General features: G+C 49.6%; 8 protein-coding genes across 8 annotated transcripts; 6 read left to right on the forward strand and 2 right to left on the reverse strand.

Moving 5' to 3' along the window:
- Positions 1 to 151: 151 nt before the first annotated feature.
- On the forward strand, positions 152 to 4,422 carry COCMIDRAFT_39311 (uncharacterized protein; the record flags this gene model as incomplete). Its single annotated transcript, XM_007692650.1, has 5 exons — positions 152 to 283; positions 317 to 2,962; positions 3,015 to 3,244; positions 3,297 to 4,154; positions 4,197 to 4,422. 5 exons carry the CDS (start codon positions 152 to 154, stop codon positions 4,420 to 4,422), a joined length of 4,092 nt encoding a protein of 1,363 aa, XP_007690840.1.
- Positions 4,423 to 5,434: 1,012 nt separating this feature from the next.
- On the reverse strand, positions 5,435 to 7,621 carry COCMIDRAFT_28756 (polysaccharide lyase family 4 protein; the record flags this gene model as incomplete). The annotated part of the gene is made up of 3 exons (XM_007692642.1): positions 5,435 to 5,645; positions 5,776 to 7,335; positions 7,398 to 7,621. The coding sequence occupies 3 exons, from the start codon at positions 7,619 to 7,621 to the stop codon at positions 5,435 to 5,437; spliced, it is 1,995 nt and encodes a 664-aa protein (XP_007690832.1).
- A 1,192-nt stretch (positions 7,622 to 8,813) lies between these two features.
- On the forward strand, positions 8,814 to 10,339 carry COCMIDRAFT_7805 (uncharacterized protein; the record flags this gene model as incomplete). The annotated part of the gene is made up of 2 exons (XM_007692637.1): positions 8,814 to 10,008; positions 10,062 to 10,339. 2 exons carry the CDS (start codon positions 8,814 to 8,816, stop codon positions 10,337 to 10,339), a joined length of 1,473 nt encoding a protein of 490 aa, XP_007690827.1.
- Positions 10,340 to 11,372: 1,033 nt separating this feature from the next.
- Positions 11,373 to 11,837, forward strand: COCMIDRAFT_28758 (uncharacterized protein; the record flags this gene model as incomplete). The annotated part of the gene is made up of 1 exon (XM_007692643.1): positions 11,373 to 11,837. The coding sequence occupies one exon, from the start codon at positions 11,373 to 11,375 to the stop codon at positions 11,835 to 11,837; it is 465 nt and encodes a 154-aa protein (XP_007690833.1).
- A 393-nt stretch (positions 11,838 to 12,230) lies between these two features.
- COCMIDRAFT_103011 (uncharacterized protein) lies at positions 12,231 to 12,623 on the forward strand (the record flags this gene model as incomplete). The annotated part of the gene is made up of 1 exon (XM_007692656.1): positions 12,231 to 12,623. One exon carries the CDS (start codon positions 12,231 to 12,233, stop codon positions 12,621 to 12,623), a length of 393 nt encoding a protein of 130 aa, XP_007690846.1.
- A 265-nt stretch (positions 12,624 to 12,888) lies between these two features.
- On the forward strand, positions 12,889 to 14,359 carry COCMIDRAFT_102987 (uncharacterized protein; the record flags this gene model as incomplete). The annotated part of the gene is made up of 2 exons (XM_007692657.1): positions 12,889 to 12,943; positions 13,020 to 14,359. 2 exons carry the CDS (start codon positions 12,889 to 12,891, stop codon positions 14,357 to 14,359), a joined length of 1,395 nt encoding a protein of 464 aa, XP_007690847.1.
- Positions 14,360 to 14,616: 257 nt separating this feature from the next.
- Positions 14,617 to 15,581, forward strand: COCMIDRAFT_28761 (uncharacterized protein; the record flags this gene model as incomplete). Its single annotated transcript, XM_007692644.1, has 2 exons — positions 14,617 to 14,918; positions 15,008 to 15,581. 2 exons carry the CDS (start codon positions 14,617 to 14,619, stop codon positions 15,579 to 15,581), a joined length of 876 nt encoding a protein of 291 aa, XP_007690834.1.
- Positions 15,582 to 16,886: 1,305 nt separating this feature from the next.
- On the reverse strand, positions 16,887 to 19,705 carry COCMIDRAFT_103006 (uncharacterized protein; the record flags this gene model as incomplete). The annotated part of the gene is made up of 9 exons (XM_007692658.1): positions 16,887 to 16,913; positions 16,962 to 17,060; positions 17,111 to 17,264; positions 17,313 to 17,498; positions 17,566 to 18,427; positions 18,479 to 18,660; positions 18,783 to 19,013; positions 19,059 to 19,163; positions 19,377 to 19,705. The coding sequence occupies 9 exons, from the start codon at positions 19,703 to 19,705 to the stop codon at positions 16,887 to 16,889; spliced, it is 2,175 nt and encodes a 724-aa protein (XP_007690848.1).
- Between the last annotated feature and the right edge of the window lie 410 nt (positions 19,706 to 20,115).

A 20,115-nucleotide genomic window follows, 5' to 3' on the forward strand; every position in this document is an offset into this window, starting at 1 on the left:
CCCCCAAGAAAAAACTGACCCCCAACTCCTCTAGATCTTCTCCATCTTCGGTGCCTCGAACCCGGCGCTTAACGCAGTGCCCCTCATTGTCATTCTCGTCGTAACCGCCATTAAGGATGCTGTCGAGGATTGGCGGAGAACCGTCCTCGACATGGAGCTAAACAACGCCCCAGTCCACCGACTCGTCGACTTCAACAATGTTAACACGGCCGAAGACTCGATTTCCCTATGGCGTAGGATCAAGAAGGCGACAACAAAGAGCATCGTCACAACATGGCGGCTAGTCAAGGGCGTCAAAGCTGGAAAGGGAAAGCAGGGCAGCGATAGGGCCGCCAACGTCACCCGGCCTTCAATCGAGACTCGGCGAGCCTCGGTCATGTCGCATACCGGGTCGTACCTAGGAAACGAAGGTGACATTCAGATGACACCAGTCCCCTCACCTCTGCCGGGACAGTCTCCTACTCAGTCCCCATCCTGGCCTCTAGGACCCGGAGAGAACGACAAGATTCGCGGCGCTGACTCGAAACCCGAAATCACCCAGAAGTTTTGGGGAAGCGTCTTGAACCCTTACAAGTCTGTCCCCGAGAAAGCCCGCTTCAAGAAGGACGCGTGGAAGAACGTCCAGGTTGGCGATTTTGTGCGTCTATACAACAACGAAGAAATCCCCGCCGACGTCATTGTCCTTTCCACATCTTCCGATGATGGCGCCTGTTATGTAGAAACTAAGAATCTGGACGGCGAAACGAACCTCAAGGTCCGCAGCGCACTGCATTGTACTCGCGATGTACGACACGCTCGACACTGCGAACGCGCCGAATTCGTCATTGAGAGCGAAGGCCCCCACTCGAACCTCTATTCCTACAGCGCAGCCATCCGGTGGCAGCAACACAACACAAAGGATCCCGAGGCGCAGCCCTATGAAATGGTCGAGCCTATTTCCATCAACAATCTGGTCCTGCGTGGATGTCAATTGCGAAACACCGAGTGGATTCTGGGAGTAGTCATCTTCACCGGTGACGAGAGCAAGATCATGATCAACTCTGGAATCACACCTAGCAAGCGAGCCCGCATCTCCAAAGAGCTTAATTGGAACGTCGTGTACAACTTCTTCATCTTGGCCGCCATGTGTCTGGTGTCTGGAATTGTGCTAGGAGTTTCGTGGGCTCGGAATGACACTTCGCACTCAGTCTTCGAGTTTGGCTCATACGGAGGCGCCCCTGCCACTGACGGTGTCATTGCCTTCTGGGCTGGTGTCATTCTCTTCCAAAACTTGGTCCCCATTTCGCTCTACATTACGTTGGAAATCATCCGAACACTCCAGGCCCTCTTCATCTACAGCGACATCAACATGTACTACGAAAAACTCGACTACCCGTGCACCCCCAAGTCCTGGAACATCTCCGATGATGTCGGTCAAATCGAATACATCTTCTCGGACAAGACCGGAACTCTTACTCAGAACGTCATGGAGTTCAAGAAGGCGACCATCAACGGTGTTCCCTATGGAGAAGCGTACACCGAAGCACAAGCCGGAATCCAGCGAAGACAAGGCATCGACGTCGAGGTTGAAGGTGCAAAGGCTCGTGAGCAGATTGCAAGGGATCGTGTGCGTATGCTCGAAGGTATCCGGAAGATGCACGACAATCCTTATTTGTGGGACGACGACCTGACTTTCGTTGCACCCGACTTCATCGATGATCTACGCGGAGACGCCGGAATGGAACAGAAGAGGGCCAATGAGGAATTTATGCTTGCCTTGGCTCTTTGCCACACCGTTGTTACCGAACGCACCCCCGGCGACCCACCCAAGATCGAGTTCAAGGCCCAATCACCCGACGAAGCTGCACTTGTTGCCACTGCTCGCGATGTTGGATTTACATTTGTCGGCCGCGAAGACGACAATCTGATTTTGAACGTCTTGGGACAGGAGCGCAGGTACCAGGTTCTCAACACTCTCGAATTCAACTCCAGCAGGAAGCGCATGAGCGCCATCATCAGGATGCCCGATGGCAAGATTATCCTCTTCTGCAAGGGTGCTGACAGCATGATTTACTCAAGATTGATCCCCAATGAGCAACGACAGCTTCGCGCCGATACTGGAGAGCACCTGGAAATGTTTGCACGAGAGGGACTGCGAACACTTTGTATTGCCCAGAGAGAAATCTCTGAAGAGGAGTACCAAGAGTGGAGCAAGGACTACGATGTTGCTGCCAACGCCATCCAGGGTCGTGAGGACAAGTTGGAAGAAGTGTCTGATCGCATCGAAAATCACCTTTGGCTACTAGGAGGAACTGCTATTGAGGACCGACTCCAGGACGGTGTACCAGAGTCCATCTCGCTTCTCGGTCAGGCGGGTATCAAGCTCTGGGTCCTGACTGGTGACAAGGTAGAGACAGCCATCAACATTGGTTTCTCATGCAACCTGCTCGACAACGACATGGATCTCATTATTCTCAAGGTCACAGATGATACCATTGCATCCGTGGAAGCTCAGCTCGACGAAAAGCTCAAAATCTTTGGTCTCGAGGGTTCCGAGGAGGAGCTGGCTGCCGCGCAAAACGACCACGAACCGCCTCCACCCACACATGCCATCATCATCGATGGAGACACACTTAAGCTGGCTTTGGACGAGTCCGTCAAGAGAAAGTTCCTCTTGCTCTGCAGGAGATGTCGATCTGTCCTGTGCTGCAGAGTCAGTCCCAGTCAAAAGGCGGCTGTTGTCAACATGGTCAAGACTGGACTCGACTGTCTTACTCTTGCCATTGGAGACGGTGCCAACGACGTTGCCATGATTCAAGAGGCACACGTTGGTGTCGGTATCGCCGGTGTTGAGGGTCGCGCGGCCGTCATGTCTTCGGATTACGCGATTGGTCAATTCCGCTTCTTGACTCGCCTTGTGCTTGTTCATGGCAGATGGTCGTACCGCAGACTTGCGGAGACCATTGCCAACTTTTTCTACAAAGTGAGCTGTTTCCTCATCATGGCCAATTTGCGCTCATGCTAACATTTAATAGAACATTGTTTGGACTTTTGCCCTCTTCTGGTACCAGATTTACACCAACTTTGACAGCCAGTATATTTTCGACTACACATACATCATCTTCTTCAACTTGGCGTTTACGTCACTCCCTGTTATTGTCATGGGTGTTTTGGACCAGGATGTCGACGATAGGGTGTCTCTGGCTGTTCCACAACTATATCGCCGCGGTATTGAGCGCAAGGAGTGGACACAACCAAAGTTTTGGTAAGTATGATGCTCCAGAATTACTTGAAAAAAACTTCTAACATACTCGTAGGGCATACATGGTTGATGGTATCTATCAATCCGCCATTGCTTTCTTCTTCCTCTACGAGATATTCGAGCCCGCCACTTTTGCGACGTCAAACGGCTTGGACATTGCCGAGTACCGGCGCATGGGTATCTATGCCGCTACTACTGCCGTTTGTGCCGCCAACATTTACGTCTTGTACAACACTTACCGATGGGATTGGTTAATGGTCCTCATCGTTGTTATCAGTACCCTCTTTGTCTGGCTTTGGACTGGCGCCTACACCTCCTTTACTTCCAGTCAACAGTTCTACAAGGCCGGATCCGAAGTCTACGGAAACCTCAATTTCTGGGCATACGTTCTGTGTGCCACCATGGCTTGTTTGCTTCCCCGCTTCATCTTCAAAGCCACGCAGAAGATGTACTTTCCGTTGGATGCCGACATTATTCGAGAACAAGTCAAGCAAGGCAAATTCGACTATCTTAAAGAATCCACTTCATTCATTCCTCCACCACCAGAGAAGGCCGCTTCTTCACCAGAATCGAGCATCCCAGAGCCCGATCCCTCCAAGTACACGGCTGCGAATGCTACTCCTACTGATGAAGATGTACGACCAATATACCCACCTTCGGTTGCACCCACGGCCACGACGCACAACCCAAGAAGCCAAAACGGTAGCAACAGCACAGACTACACCTTCCGTCGCTCCCTGGAAGGCCTCCCACCAGCCCCCACTTCAGACGGCCCTCCACTCAACACCCGCATGTCGACTGAATGCCGTGTGCGACCGAGCTACGACCGTGCGCGCATGTCGATGGACCGTGTGCGCCCTAGTTTCGAGCAGAGTAACGATTTCACGTCTGCAGCCATGCTGACGCGACTCGAGTCGTCGCACAGCCGAAATAGCATCCAGGGCAACCGGGCCAGCTACCAGGCCGCAAATGGCGTCAACGGACAGCCGGCCGTCATGAGCCGGTTACGCAACGCCATACGAAGAGCAACGATTACGCGCGAAGAGCTGCCCGAGCATCTCCGACAATATCAGCAGCAACAACAACAACAACCAAACGGCGAGGATGTACCAGATGTACCGGCGGTACCCAAATCGCCAGTGCCCAAGTCGCAGTCGCCTCCTGCGAGCCCGCCCAGGTAATCCCTGTGGCGGTCGGTTGTTTTGAAACGAAACCCGCCCGCGCGGGACGGAGGTTTGGGTTAGGGATTATAAAATGTTAATGTTTTGTGCTTCGGCTTCTTTTGAAAAGGGGCTTTTTTTGGAACAAACAAGAAGAAGGAAGAGAGAAATTAAAGCGATACAAAGGGAAATGAATGAATTGCATAGCGTTGCGGGGGGAGGGAAACCTTGCCAGTCTTTTTTCAAACTTCTATTTTTTTTGAGCTTTTTGTTTCGTTTCCCCCTCCCCCTCGTCCTCCCACTCCTGTTTTTGATTTATTTATTTTTCATTTGCTCTGCCCGTTTGTCGTTTTATCTTTTTTGTCCCTCCTTTTTTACACCCACTTCTGCTTCTCTTGTTCTCTGTTTTGCGCAACTCGTATACCTTTTTCTTTATTTGCCATTCGTTGCGCTTTTTTTCTTATTGATGAGGGACTTCTGTCCTTACGACTCTGGGTTATTTTCCTTTTGTGTAAATACATCCATTTCTTTTATCTTTTTCTGCTTCTGTTGCTTGGATGGACTTTTGGATTTATCCTGGATCCACGAGGTCGCGACCTTCTTTGTAAAGAGGGATGGGTTGATATGGGAATGCCGTACGTGGCGATGAAAGAGGGCGGGGCACGGCGAGAATGCGATATGAAGGGGTGAATTAGTCGTATATATATACATATACACACATATTGGATTTTAGTAGCTATGGAAATACCAGAGTCTGTCATTTGAATGGTTTTGTTGAAGATTGAGGTGATGATGTGTCTTGTTGTATGGTTATTGTTGGTGTGTGTGTGTGAGAATGAGGTGACTACTTTGTATACTGCGTCAATCTATACGCATGACAAAGTGAGCGAAATGGTTTCTGCCACCACTTTGTCATATAGTATCATCTCCATCCACTTCCCACCTACACATGTCAACTTTTCACTTCAATTTCCAGAGTTGGATAACATATCCTCCAACTCTCACCAAACAAGCTATCTATCCACTTCCAACCTTACTCCACCTCCAACCTAAACGCATCATACTGCACATACACTGCCTCGGGCAATACCGCACTCTCACTATCCGTCGCATTATACGGCAGACTCAGCACAATCTCATTCTCCCCTTCCTCCTTGAGCAAATCCCCCGAAAACTCAAATTTGTGCGCCAAATGATAGCACGACACGGCTGAACGCACCGCGCAGGATGAAGACTGGTAGTATCTGGTATCTCACAGATTAGCTTGACTTTGCTCGTATAACAATCACCCCCCACGCCATCCTCATCGTCAATCTCAGAGTGAGAGAATATTAAAAAAAAAGGGGGGGGGAGGAGGAGGAGGAGGTAACATACGGAATAACCCACACGCCCACGCCCACGCCATTAACCCGCACACTCAACGGCAAATCCGCCCACTCCTCCTCGCCCGAATTCACATCGGTATTCCCCGCCGCCGTCTTCGCGGCCGCAAGCTGCACGGTAAACGTCGCCTTCTTGCCCCTTGCCCCTCCCTGCCCCTCCTCCTTTGGCAACTCAAACACTATACTCCAGTCATAAACATGATCAGGCACCGGCACAGGCCTCAGACTATTCCCTTTACCCCCAAAAACAGCCCAATGGACATAATTCAGGGCCGTGCTCTCGTCATCTTGTCCTCCCACCTTGAAGCGCACGCCCGAGGGGAAATCGGTGATGAAATCGTAGGCGGCCCAGTAGAGTCGGTATTCTTCGGTTAGCAAAGGGTGGGTGGGGGAAGGGGAGGTGCCGTGGCGAAATTCGCCAGAGGATTTATCGGGGGTGCCTATGCGGAAGAGTTCTTTACCGGCGGATTCGGGGGTCCAGGTCATGTTGAGTGTGGTTGTGTGCGAGGCGGAGATGGAGATGGAGTCGTGGGTGGTGTCGCCGAAGATGGAGGTTGCGGAGAGGGTGAGGCGGTAGGATCCGGGTTTTACGCGGGGGATGGAGATGGTGCCGGAAGAGGGGATGGGCGTCCAGTATTGGTATGCGGTGCTGTTTGCGGCGTTGTCTTGGTAGTTGTGGCCGGTGGTGGTGAGGATGGCGATGGGGTTTTGGGCACCGGCGGGGAGAGAGATGGTTGCTTCGAAGGTGCCGCGGTGGGATGATGGAAGGAGATTTGGGACGTGGGCGGCGATGGAGTCGTAGAAGGGTGCGTTCCAATCTGGGCGTTGACCGTATTGCTCTGCGTCTTTACGCAGTTCGTCCAGTGTACCGCCCGTGTTGAAGTGGAAGTATTGTGGGCCGAAAGTGCGGTCGAAGCCGTTTGTTATGTTTGGGGTTTGGGCGCCATGGTGGTTGGAGACCATGTAGTTGTAGACGATGCCGTCCACGACGAGGTCTGAGTGTGTGGGACCGCCGAAGTAGGTTTCGACGGTGTTGTGAACGAGCCAGGCGCCGTACGTGGTCCCGTTTGTGGTGCGGCCATCGGCGTACATGCCGTGGGCGAGGTGGTTGCGCCAGCTGTCTTGGAAGGTGTACTTGGTGAAGTAGTCGCCTACGCCTTTTACGTATGGATCGTCTTTATTGGCAAGCTGCCAGGTAGCATCTTGAACGACTGCTTGACCATTTGTATCTGGACGGGGTGCGGAAAACTTGTCGTTGGTGACAAAGTGGGTGAAGAGTGGAGGGTCGTGGTTGGGTCTGAATAGAGTCCGGAACTCCTGCAGGTTCCGCAGAAATGGCGTAGTCTCGTTGTGGTATACTATTCGGCTGAAAGTATGAAGCCCAGTCTCGCCTTCTTTTAGAAACCAGTATTGCTCCAGCCGTTGGCCGGTAGGCGCATACGTTTCTCCCATGCTGATACCGCCATATGGGGTGCCGGTTGAGTCGGTGCCGTTGAATAATTGATATTGAACATCTTTACCACGACCAGGCGTCCAGAAACCACTCGGAGTACTGTTTGAAGCGAGAATATCAGCTTATCATATCTGTGCTCTTCGAGTATGACTTTCACCAACCAGTAGCAATCAAGATATGGTCCAACACCAGTGTTACCAGATTCTGTTCCAAGAAGGTTTTGGCCGTCGAGCGTCAAAACATTGATATACCCTTTTGATTTGCTCACCGATGCAACCAGCCGGTCGTTAGCAATAGTAAGACTCTGATTGTTTTGACTGGCTTTTAGAAAGGCCCATGTATTAGCACAGAACAGTAGCGTCACTGTGACCGAAATGGCACGCATGGTGAATGCTTAGCGATGCGACAACACGCGGCTTGGCTCGACGGTGTTCTTATTTCCATTTTTTATAACCAAACATCCGGGAAAATTAATATAGAATGACGGGTGGACTAGTCGGAATCTAGGGTAAAGGAGGAGTCCGGGATACGGATAAATACACTAGTCGGGCCTTCGGTGGGATGTAAGCCGAAAATGGCCACCATTTAAGTGCGCCTACCTGTGTACGGGACAAATGGTGAACTAGTTCTTGACTGGGTAATGTGGGGCTGGAGATGTATACTATGTTCCCAGGATGTTATCCAAAAACCTAGACACGCTTTGCGAGAACCCTAGTAGTGCGTGCTTTGCCAGAGGCATTTCTATGTTACAGTGTGCTAACTTTCACGGCAACATCCCCGTATTTCTTGGTAATTTATATTTAGATATTTCGAATGAGATTACAAATTTTACCAGATTGTTACTACTTGCTCAGGTCTAAATCTAAAACTTGAACCTCATGCGAATGGGCTTATGCGTTAATTAGTTATAGAACGAAGGCAATATTGGCGGTACACCTATTATGCACTAACGCATCACGTTTCTCGACCCGGCGACTGTGCTAGGATCATAGCATAATATCTCCTTCTCCTCGTAATACCTTTCTCGTGGGTTCCCTGCTCATCTACTTGCCTATTGTGCATTACCAAAATGCAGTCACACCGTTTGGTTGTCAAAAATCGATATGCAACTGCAGCACATACGGCAATCGTTGTCAAGTCACACCATATACTGTGCGAATTGAGGTGATGTCGAGCTTGCTAGTTTTGGTAGAGGGAGGAAATTCGAGTCATCAATGTCGCTGCGGGACTGATTATCAGAATAGAGTTTGAATGATCTTGTGCGCGGCATAGCGTATTGGAATTGGGGATCAGCGATTGCTAACTTGAGTTTCAGACTATCAAAGACATTGATCCCAACAAACTTAAGACGATGCATCGTCAATTCATTCACCAGTGATATGCAAGTATTCAGTGTTGGAGATATCAGAACCCAAATGTAGTACAAAATGGATCGGTCCAATGAAATCATGGCTTGGTACGTCATCATCCGGCGCTCGATCGCCATATCTCGCACGTGGCAGCATCACACCGTAGCTACATCTTGACTCTGGACACACCAGAAGACCTTCATTCTCTTATTTTTTTTTCATGGAAAGATGAGCTCCTTCCAAGCTGAGAGAGAGCCGTTGCTCTCCCAAGTGCCGGTCAAAGTCATCACATTTGAGCCCAACGATCCAGAAGACCCGCGCAACTGGCCGGCAGCGCGAAAATGGCTTATGGTTGCTGCGATAATACCTATAGATCTCAGTGTCTCTTGGGGTGCCAGTGGATTTAGTCCTGTCGCGGGTGACTTTGCAAAAGATATGGGTGTATCACCCAGCGTCGCATTGCTGGGGCTGAGCATGTACGTGCTTGGACTAGCTTCTGGACCTATGACTCTAGCACCACTCTCAGAGTACTATGGACGCAGGCCTGTGTACATTGTGTCTTATGGCATATTCCTACTCATGCTTCTGGGAACGACATATGTTGAGACTCTAGGACCGTTCCTTGTCTTGAGACTTTTCTCTGGTTATTTTTCTTCAACAACGATATCGAATTTCGGCGGAACTATCGCAGATCTCTTCCATCACAACGACACGGGCCCAGCAATGTCCTGGTTTCTCTGGGCAGCCACAGGTGGCAGTCCAACTGGCTTCGTGCTCTTTTCCTTCATTGCAAAGGGCAGGTCATGGCACGATGTGTTTCGGGTCATGCTGGTCATCTGCTTCGCGTTTTGGATCATCCTGGTTATAACTCTGGGCACTTTGGGAGAGACTCGACACAGTGTGATATTACTGAGAAGAGCGAGAGCGCTACGCAAAGCAACAGGAGACGACAGCCTAGAGGTACCGGATGCGCTGAAGCAGCGAGGACCGAAACAACTGTTCGGCACCGCACTTGCGAGGCCATTCCGATTTCTCGGCACTGAAGCCATCGTTCAGTTTGGTGCTCTATATAACGGCTTTCTATACGGGCTTTCATTCCTGTTCAACGGCGCTTTTCACATGATCTTCGGACCAAGTGGCTACGGGTTTGACACTATTGGCGTTGGTATCTGCTTTCTTGGGATAGTTGTGGGCATAACTATTGGTCTCATGACAAACGTCTTTCAAGAAAGATACTACCAATGGCGTGTTGCTCAAGCCAATGGTCACGATGTCCCAGAAGCACGGGTGCGATATGCAAAGCTAGCCGCTATAGTGCTGCCAATATCCCTCTTAGTTTTCGCGTTCACAGCTACGCCGCATATGCACCCACTCTTTGCAGTACTTGCTAGTGCCTTCTGGGGATGGTCCTTCTATACTCTTAGTAAGTTTTTGTCTTGAGTTTGAAGAAGATCTGTGCTCACAGTTTACCTTTAGTACTCATGACCCTTACATATACCGAGGATGCCTATAAGACGTATTCAGCGTCAGCACTTGCTGGCATCGGCCTCATCCGAAACCTGGCTGGGGCTGGTTTTCCGCTTATCGGAAGACATCTTTTCCTGAATATCGGCACTAGAAACGCAAGCTTAGTACTGATGGCTATCGCTATCTGCTTAGCGCCTATACCATTTGTACTCGAGGCGCGAGGAGCATCACTACGCAAGAGAAGTCCTTGGGCAGCCGCGCATGAGGATGAAAATGAAGACGATTGAGACTCAACACCAGACTTCCCGAGCGTTCTAATTCTTGGCTGACTTCAGTTTCGTGCTTCATCTCCCAGAACACAACCGTCGCAGAATGGCAAGGACTGTGAACGTTGCAAAAAAGATGTCCTGATTTAGCTAGTGGTATCTCAGTCTCAATTCATAATTATACGCATGTATCTTGAAGCAAAAGTACCCACTTCACGAATGGAGCATGGTGCCATATATTTAGGCCCGCAACGTGGGCTCCGTTACTCCCGATATTGCCGCGACAACGGGGCCCCAAGATATCATTCCTGTCCAACAGCCTCGCGAGATCTCTGTTTGGTACCTGAAAGCCGCCTGTCATTACTCGGGTCAAGCGCAAGGATCTTTGTTTTGGTGGAGTGTATGGCACGTGACGTGTCTCTACCGCGCGATATTGATACATCATTGGACTAGACAAAGCATGAAGACAACAAGTACTCGCATAATGATGTTTCAAACACGACAGAACACGTTGTTTCGGACGGGGCCGAGCATTTAGCGCGTAGTCCCGTCGAGCGTTACTGGCCAACCAACGACGTCCCACAGCCGAGCGGCGGGCGCGTAACGCTAGGTCTCGCGCTGGCCCATCTACCCGCCTGTCCACCCGCCAATCCTACCAGGATATTCTTAGAATCCGTTTTGTACATATGAATGAGGCTCTGCGCTCGACAATGGCATCATCCAACAGCCTCAAGATTCTCTCTTTCCTTCTATCATTTCATTAGGTTCTTTTCTTATCGTTCTGAGTGTGTTCTGCGAACAACTCATCATTTCTTTCAAAAACTCGCATTCCTTCTTTCCGTCAAATCACAGCATTGCGTCGGCGCCAGATTCCCATCTCATCTGAACGATCTCTATATTTTCTCTTTGAAAAGTTCGCTCGATCACACGCAAGCCGTGTTCAATCGAACCACCGGATACCAAACCCCAATCCGATACACTGCAATTCTCGAACGACTTCGATCGTCCACTCCACATCCTATTCATCACACAAAAAAAACACAAAGTCACAAAAATGTCTTGCCAACCTCTCAGCTCGGTTCCCCCACCACCCACTACCCTCCCTTCCTGCGCAGTACCCATTGGCGGCTCAAACAGCTCAATCCTGGATGCCTGCTGCAACGGCCACATCAACGCCATTGCCACATATTCGGCCCCAGAAACTACCTCATTAACACCCCGAGATTCAAAAACACCTGTGATTGTCAATTCGGAGGACGGCGACGATTGCTTCCAGTACTGCATCACCGACTCGCCAGACATTGTCGAGACCTGTCTTGCAGAGAAGATGCAAGCTTTTGACAAAGAGGGCGCTACCGGCGTTGGCATGTTTGGGTGCTTCAATGTTGAAAAGGCGGTTGGGCCAAGGAAGACCGACGGTGGCAATGAAGGGTCATATGTGAACGCCGGGCTGAAGATTAGTAGGAGTTGGAGCCTATCTCTCCTGGTCGGGTTGAGCGTTGTTGGTGCGCTTATTTGAGAAGCTTCTGTCATCACTACGGGATCGTAGTGAAGAGCGTCTTTTTTCTTTTTCTGCATATCAAATGGTTAGCGTTAGCGATGGCATCGCGTACTGGGTTCTTGCATTCATCGGCGTTGGGACTGAATTACAATGAGTAATGAGACAACTCAAATCAAAGAGCAGTAGCTATCTAGTTTGATACTAGAAGAATGAATCCAACAGATCTGAATCTGAATTCACACGTGCCCTGATGATGTTCTAGTTGCATTGTGAAACCACTTCAGTACCGAACAGCTGACCATGCCTGATTGTGAGTTCACACAGTGATGAGTGAGAGGCTATATTATCGTACGTAGAAAAGATTCCAACCAAAAAACCAAGCCCATCCATCGGGCCTGAACATAGACAGCCATGGCAGACAAACCAATGTATGTACGCTACAGCCACCCAGCAATGAGGCATCCAAGGCCTACGCGTAGACTCCCTACCGTAATGTTTAATTCGTTTGAAGCACAAGGAGAGCAAGGCTCACCCCTTGGTTTATTCTTGCAGTTGCAGGAGGAAATGGATCGTGAGGGTCCATGGGGGCTTCGCCCCGTTTTTTTGCCAACGAGCTATGCGAACAGCAACGCCCCTCTCACAGCTATCAACCAGCAGGGTATCGGAGGTTACCTAAGAAAGAAGGCAATAGTCGCAAATGCGCAAGTTTTCTCTCGCGCTCGTGGACAATCTACATATTTTGCAGAGTTGGCGATGCTTGAAGCGGGGTTGAGTCGGCTGACGCTGGAGGATAACAGGAATTGAGGGCGTCAAACATCATGGTAGATACAGATACAATATTCAGACCTGCTGGATATGTGCTCTTAAATGGAATATAGACTCTGCTTCGCTTTGTAGAAACTGTATCTGAAGGTTGGTGACTGAAAGTGAAATGTGATGGTTCCCCGCAGTAACTAGCGCTTAGTAGCGCAGACCCCTGCCCGCCGATGCAGGAGCGTCATATCTTTTTTCTGGACGCGCGAACAGTCACAACACAACTCAACAACTTTTCACTTATCTCATACACAAAATGGCTTCAGAAAAGAAGGTAGCAGAGAACATGCTCTGGGGTGGCCGTTTCACGGGTACGTACCTGTCAATGACTTGATTTGATTATACGAACTTATTTGGTATGATTGGATGATACTGACATGTGCACAGAGGGCCTTGACCCCGTCATGGAGCAGTACAACGCCTCGCTGCCCTACGACCGTCTCTTCTACGCCGAGGATATTGCTGGCTCAATTGCTTTCGCCCGTGCCAACAAGAACAATGGCATCCTCACCGAAGACGAGTTCGCTGCCATTGAGAAGGGAATGGCACAGATCAAGGAAGAGTGGGCTTCCAACACGTTCGAGGTCAAGGCAAATGACGAGGACATTCATACTGCCAACGAAAGGAGGCTGAGCGAGATTATCGGCAAAGACATTGGCGGAAAGCTGCACACAGGGCGTAGCAGGAACGAGCAAGTCGCAACAGACATGCGGTTATGGCTGCGAGAGCAGCTCAAGGTGCTTGAGGGTTATCTGAAGCTTCTGATAAAGACTTCGGTGCAGCGAGCAGAAGCCGAGATTGACATACTCATGCCTGGCTACACGCATCTCCAGAAAGCCCAGCCAGTGCGCTGGTCTCATTGGATCCTTTCACACGCAACCGCTTTCGCATCCGAACTTGAGCGACTCCGCGAAGTAATCAAGCGCGTCAACAAGTCCCCGCTCGGATGCGGCGCGCTTGCAGGTAACCCGTTCAACATCGATCGTCACGCTATGGCTAAGGAGCTCGGCTTCGAGGGTCTCTTGCCCAACTCGCTGAACGCCGTCGGAGATCGCGACTTCGTCTTCGAGACATTACAATGGGGATCTAGCTTCATGCTGAAAATGTCTCGTTGGGCGGAGGATTTGATCATCTACTCAAGTCTGGAGTTTGGCTTCGTCCGCCTAGCTGACGCATACTCGACTGGAAGCTCATTGATGCCTCAGAAGAAGAACGCAGATTCACTCGAGCTTATCCGCGGCAAGAGCGGTCGTGCATTCGGACACATGGCGGGCCTGTACGTCACCATCAAGGGTCTGCCCACAACCTACAACAAGGATCTCCAAGAATCGGTCGAGCCCCTCATCGACCACATCAAGACGGTCAGCGACTCTATCCAGATTGCTACTGGTGTCCTGTCGACTCTTTTCGTCAATGCCGATAAGATGCACGCAGCGCTGGCGCCTGAGATGCTGGCAACAGAATTCGCAGACTACCTTGTCAGGAAGGGTGTACCATTCCGCGAGGGCCACCACATCTCTGGTCGCGTAGTCGCATTGGCCGAGAAGGAGAACGTACCCATGGACAAGCTGAGCTTGGAGCAACTAAAGGGAATTGACTCCAGGCTCGGTGATGATGTCGTAGAGTGCTTGGACTATGAGCGCGCAGTCGAGCTCAAGAATGCTACTGGTGGCACAAGCAAGAGCGCTGTCATGGAGCAGATAGATATTTTGAAGCAGCTTCTTTGAGCGAGGTAGGTCTGAGCGTATGGAAATTAAGGACTAGAAAAATACCGTAACATCGCTACGTCACCGGCGACGGTATGAGAAATGATAATTGTACGACTGATTGTGCAGTATGACCTTGCGCACGCGTCTACCCCACTTCTGCTGGCCGCGGTTCCGCGAACATGGTGATGTGACCATATTGAAGAAGAATATATCTCTACGCCACAGTTGTTCAACGACAAGGGCTCGCTTTCTCAAATTTGAGTAGATCTTCAGCTATGCAAGCAACCCGTCGAGACTCGCAGAGTGGCGACGTTGTTGTCCCCATAAACTACTTTCCTGCAACAGGTATTCCGATTCCAAAGTCCGCTTGGAAGACGCCATTCTTAGATGACCACAACGAACATACTCGACATATGCTCATACGAGATGCGCGCACGAGCGGCAGAGCCTTTGATCTCGACACCAACGGATTCACATTCGTCACACTACCACCAAAAGACCGAGTCAACCGCGAAAGTACCGAAGAAGAAGTAAAGCGCGAATACTACCCGGAAATAGAAGAAATCGTGAAGAAACTGTAAGTCCTCCGATTTCGCATACTACTAATCTCGAATAAAGTTGAATAAAAGAACTCACCAACTCACCACCGCAACCAACCCCAAACAGAACCGGCGCCACAACCGCCCACGTCTTCAACCACGTAATCCGTGCGCACAACTCCCCCAGCGAAAAAGGCATCCTCGACCCCAAAGGCCGCTGGCAAGATATCCCCTCCGGCCACCCACACGTCGACTACGCTGGCAGCCCCTCCGCCCTCGCCGGCACCCAACTCGAACTCTCCCTCCCACCCCACATCTCCACCCTCTTCACTTCCTCCCGCCGCTTCGCTTTCCTCGGCGCCTGGCGTCCCCTAAAACCCGTCCGCAGAGATCCCCTCGCCGTATGCGACGCCACTAGCGTCCCAGACTCCGATTACCAGATCCGACAGAGGGAGTTTAGTCGTACGGGGATCAAGAGCGAGAACTATGTGATGAGTCATGGGGAGAAAGAGAGGCAGTTGCACCAGTGGTGGTATTTGAGTCGTATGATGCCGGATGAGATGGTGGTGTTTAAGGGGTTCGATACGGAGAGGGGGAAGCCGGGGTGGAGGTGTCCACATACGGCGTTTAGGGTGCCGGGGACTGAAGGGGAGGAGGCGAGGGAGAGTATTGAGGTTAGGGTTGTGGTGTTTTGGGAGTAGAATGGGTAGATGTATGGGAATCTGATTGGGCTTCTATGATGTTAGGCATGATGAGACATTCGTCAAGTGTTTGTCAGTTCTGAAGTGGTGTTGACTTATTGTTCATTCAACGATGTTGTTATCCAGTGCAAGATAGTAGCATTGATCATGTGACCCTTACTTTCAGTAATGAAATACTTTATGCCTCATACATAATACCATATCTATATCTAGAGCCTCACTTTCGTACACTTGCATACTATTTTCTGGATTTCAATGCATTTTTACTATGCATGCTGTGATTGCAGCTTTATCTGCATTCTACGGCCAGTCCCCAGAGGGTTTCGTGCCCGAGAATATATGATCTAATTAGCTCCAAGAATCTCTACGCCCATTAGTCATGACAGAATCTTATGAATCTGCATTTTTAGAGAGAGTACGGACACGTGACAAAGACCAGAATTCCCTCTAGCCCAGTTAACCCAAGCAACCAAAACACAAGCCATAAAATCATCCACAAAACTAACCAAAAGTTAGCCGTCTGCAGGAGCAACCGAAGTTATCCATAGCCACGGTAGGTTTTTAGAGTAAGAAAAAGAAGTCTTCACGTGACTGGCACCACAATCTCCAGGAAACCAGCCGAACCACAAGCCAGAAAACAAGTCTCGAAATCAGCGAGAAAATAAGCTAAAAATCAGTGCCCTGCAGAAGTCGCAGGCTCGCCTTATTTCAGACATATATAACATGAGGATTACGTGCGGGAGGACATGCGGGAGACTGTGCAAGTGTGCACCCCGGTGGACTCCGGTGGACCCCATTTAGGAAAATGCTCTCGACCGACTTGTGCGCCACCACATTGAATGAACTCTCACAAACATTTGTGAGCTAACCAATGACGAACGCCAGTTTTTTGGCCCCCAGACAAATTCCGCACACAATTGGCTCGCTTACTGGGCGGTGTTGAAATTTTGCCTATCCGCTGAGGCTGTGCCAGAACTCCACTGTGGCCAAAAAGGGCACACAGGGCTCATCTGGGGGCCGTTCACCGGTTTTTGAACCGGTCGGGCTGAAAAATTGCGGCGATGCAAGCACAGGAGAACTGAGATGGTGAGGCGTTCTGGCGCTAGTCTCATTTTTATCTAGTCGCCCAAAGACAATGAGAGAAGGACTGGATGATTTTAATACTCATGTTGGGTCTCCTAGTGCGAATGTTCTATGTGGCTATCGTCATTGGGAAAAGTTTCCTACCGCCTTGAAATTCAAATGGGCTCAAGCGACTTCGACTTATACCTTGAGAACAGGGGATGCGAGGCCGACGCACTTATCCTAAGAAATCGAAGGGCAGATCAAACTCTAGGCCATGCGTTAGTACTTCACTGAGAAAAGAGTTTCATAACGTACCATAATCTCACCGATTCGCTTTTCGCTATGGTCATCTTTAGAAAGACCAAATCCTCCGCGCGCAAGTTGGAGTTTACGCAATTGGCGAGATCGGACAGCCTAATAAACGTCAGCTGCTATCGTCTACAAGACCCCTAGTTATACAATACCTCTTCAACACTTCCTTTCATAATGTATCGGAAAATCTTGACGGCCTTCTCTTGTCCGAGTCGTATAATGCGCCCAATTGCCTGATTCTCGACTGAAGGATTCCACTGGGGCTCAATGATATGTACGATATTGGCAGCCTTCATCTTATTCAAGCTAGATCGGCATTAGTCATATACAGGCGTGGCAGCGATCAAGGCATACCCAACTGCTCCAGTTCCTAGTGTTATCAACAACACTCGAATGGTTGTGGACTGCTCAAAGTCGTCCAGAATCTTACTCCTCCTGCTACCTGGTATGCTGCCATGTATGCGATAATACGGGACTGAGGCGACGTCGAATATACCAGCCATGATGTCGAGGGTCGTCTTCCAGGCAGAGAATATGATGCTAAGTATCGCGTGAGTTTGCGCCAAAAGAATGCGATACTCCAGTGGCAATGGCTGCGAAGACGTACCATTTATCATTTGGGGCTTGTTGCTGAACACTGTCAAGAACCGCACGCAACTTTGTAGGCCACACTGTGTTCCGTAAATCTGTAGAATTTTCCAAGTCCGAGGAAGGTACAACAACAAATGACAACCTCTCTGCTCTTAAACCGCAGACCGGGCAGCAGCTACGCCCATCTTCAGAGTTTTTATCAAGGTCTGCCTCAAAATCTGGAAGACATTCACCACATATGAGATGATCACAAACTGTCAGTACACCTGAGCTTTTGTCGTCGCCTTGATACATTGCCGTAATTTCGCAGCCACATTGGATGCACACAGCATCTGAGGAAGTCTGCAAGAGACTCAGAGCTTCTTCCGGTGATGTTGGAAGGCCGAATGCTGAACTTCTTTTCGCAAGAGACCTTTCTCCGTCATTACAGAACAGTCTTAGACCCAAGATAGCCTGGATGACTTGCTGATTGGCTTTTTTGAAACTATGCCCTGAAACAGCCAAGTCGATGTAGTGTTTGCAACGCGCTGCATAATCTTCATATTGCGTCTGTTCTTCAGTAGAAAACTGGAGAAGTTTTGTTTCTACGACCGGTTCAGGTTGTTTCAGGATTAATCTGGTACGGCGCAAACATATGGCTTCCAAAAGTCTGCTAAGGTTACCAAAACGGTTGTTAGCCTTTGATAGGATTGGTGTGCTGATATGTTTGCGAAACGATGTCGGTTCATCAAGCACCGGGATTTGTAAGAACTTTACGAGCGCACCAAGGTCTTCCAAAGAGTTTTGAATCGGGGTGCCTGTTAAACACCAGCGGATGTGTGCAGGTATGGTTTGGATGGCACGAAACTGTTTCCGTAAAGGGTTGCGGATGTAGTGAGCTAGGTATGTAAGCATTTTCTGCAAGCTACAAATTGACGAGGCGGGGTTACCTTCATCCAAAACTAGACGGTACCACGCAATGCGGTTCAGTGTACTGTTTCCACGACAAAAGTCTGCAGCCACGGTCGCGTATGTCGTGAGAACTATATCCATATGAAGTAGGTAGGCAAAATCGACACGTTTTCCCACGCCATGGAAGCGATGAACCATTAGAGTTCCAGGCTCAATGTGTCTGATGAATTTTAGACAGATCACTGCAGCATAATTCTAGACTTACTTGGCAATCTCTTCCTCCCAGCTCTCTAACAACACTAGCCAGATCAGATCAGAATGGATGTAATGTTTGTAAGGCACTCACATGAAGAAGGGACGATGATGAGGGTGGTCTTGCAAGGGACAATATCTTTCCAAGAGTTTGTTGAGCCTCTTGTACGCCCTGCGGCGTAATCGAGCGCTCGTTTCAGAGACTCTACAATGACAGCTAATGTCGTTAGTGTCTTTCCGAGTCCCATCTCATCAGCAAATATGCCTCCCAGGGCATCCTCCATCTCGCTACTTTTTGCGCCAGTGATGACGTGTTTGTAACTGAATTGTCAGTCGAAAGTTCGTGACCTTGGTATACGGACATACCAGAATGGACCCCCAGGAAGAGAGTGGGGTTTCCAAAGACTGAGTGAAGGAGCCAAGTCTCCGTTTTCTCTTTTGGTAAAAAAATCAACAGCTTCTAGCTGATAACTTCCCAAGATTAGTGGATAGTCTTCTTTAGCGATAACAAGAACGTACTTTTTAAGCTCTGTCCGTATTTGCCAACTTATAGACGCTTTTTCCAGACCCTTTGACTGTGGAATGTTATCCAATACTGATTCCAGCTCGGAGTATGTGCTTTCTTTCGAATCGACTGAAAGTGGGGCCACAAAGTTCGTGCTTGGTTGTTCCATAACGTGCAACTCTGAGATATTGGGCAATTTAAGATATTGGGGATTGTCATATGTAACCAGCCGCGTGACGAAGCTTGGAGGTTGCAGAAACAGCCTTGCATTGCTGAGGATTCTGCCAGCGGGTTTAGCAACCCCGGAAGTATTGGGACCGTAGATGTTCACATCTACAAGTAAGTTTGCAGCGCGTCCTGATTTTTTCCATTCGGCTCTAGCCTTCTCTAAGCTGGCCCGTAGCACAACACCTTCAACCTCGACATTTGAAAGGGATTTTAGCCGTTTCAGGGCTTGCGAAACCTTCTGATTTAAGCACCCGAAGCTATTGGCGTCGTGGAGATTCATCCATAGGTAGCTACCGACAAATGTAGCTTCAAGTTCGACAAAATCGGTTCTTGAATCCTGAGATGAGTACTCCCTGTATGTATGTGGGTCTTCTCTGACTTGAAGATTCAGTTCAAGTAGCTAAGAATATCAGTGGATCGTCCTATGATAATCAGTTTTGGCCATAGTCGTTACCGAGCCGTAACAAATCTCCTTCAGACTGCTGAGATCCTCGGGCTGATGTGACGAGCTTGTGTCTGAGACTTGTGGAACATTGCGCAACCTTTCCTCGTCGAGGCTACTACCCGCTCTACTAGAACTGGCATCCAGTGCGGACGGATGGCCATCTTCAGCAATTATTAGTGCAAATCATCTTGAATGATTGCATATACTTACATGATATAATTGAAGTGAACCCTTCGCGCCGCTTC

The sequence above is a fragment of the Bipolaris oryzae genome, assembly GCF_000523455.1.
Source record: "Bipolaris oryzae ATCC 44560 unplaced genomic scaffold scaffold_136, whole genome shotgun sequence".
In the NCBI taxonomy this organism is placed as follows: Eukaryota; Fungi; Ascomycota; class Dothideomycetes; order Pleosporales; family Pleosporaceae; genus Bipolaris; species Bipolaris oryzae.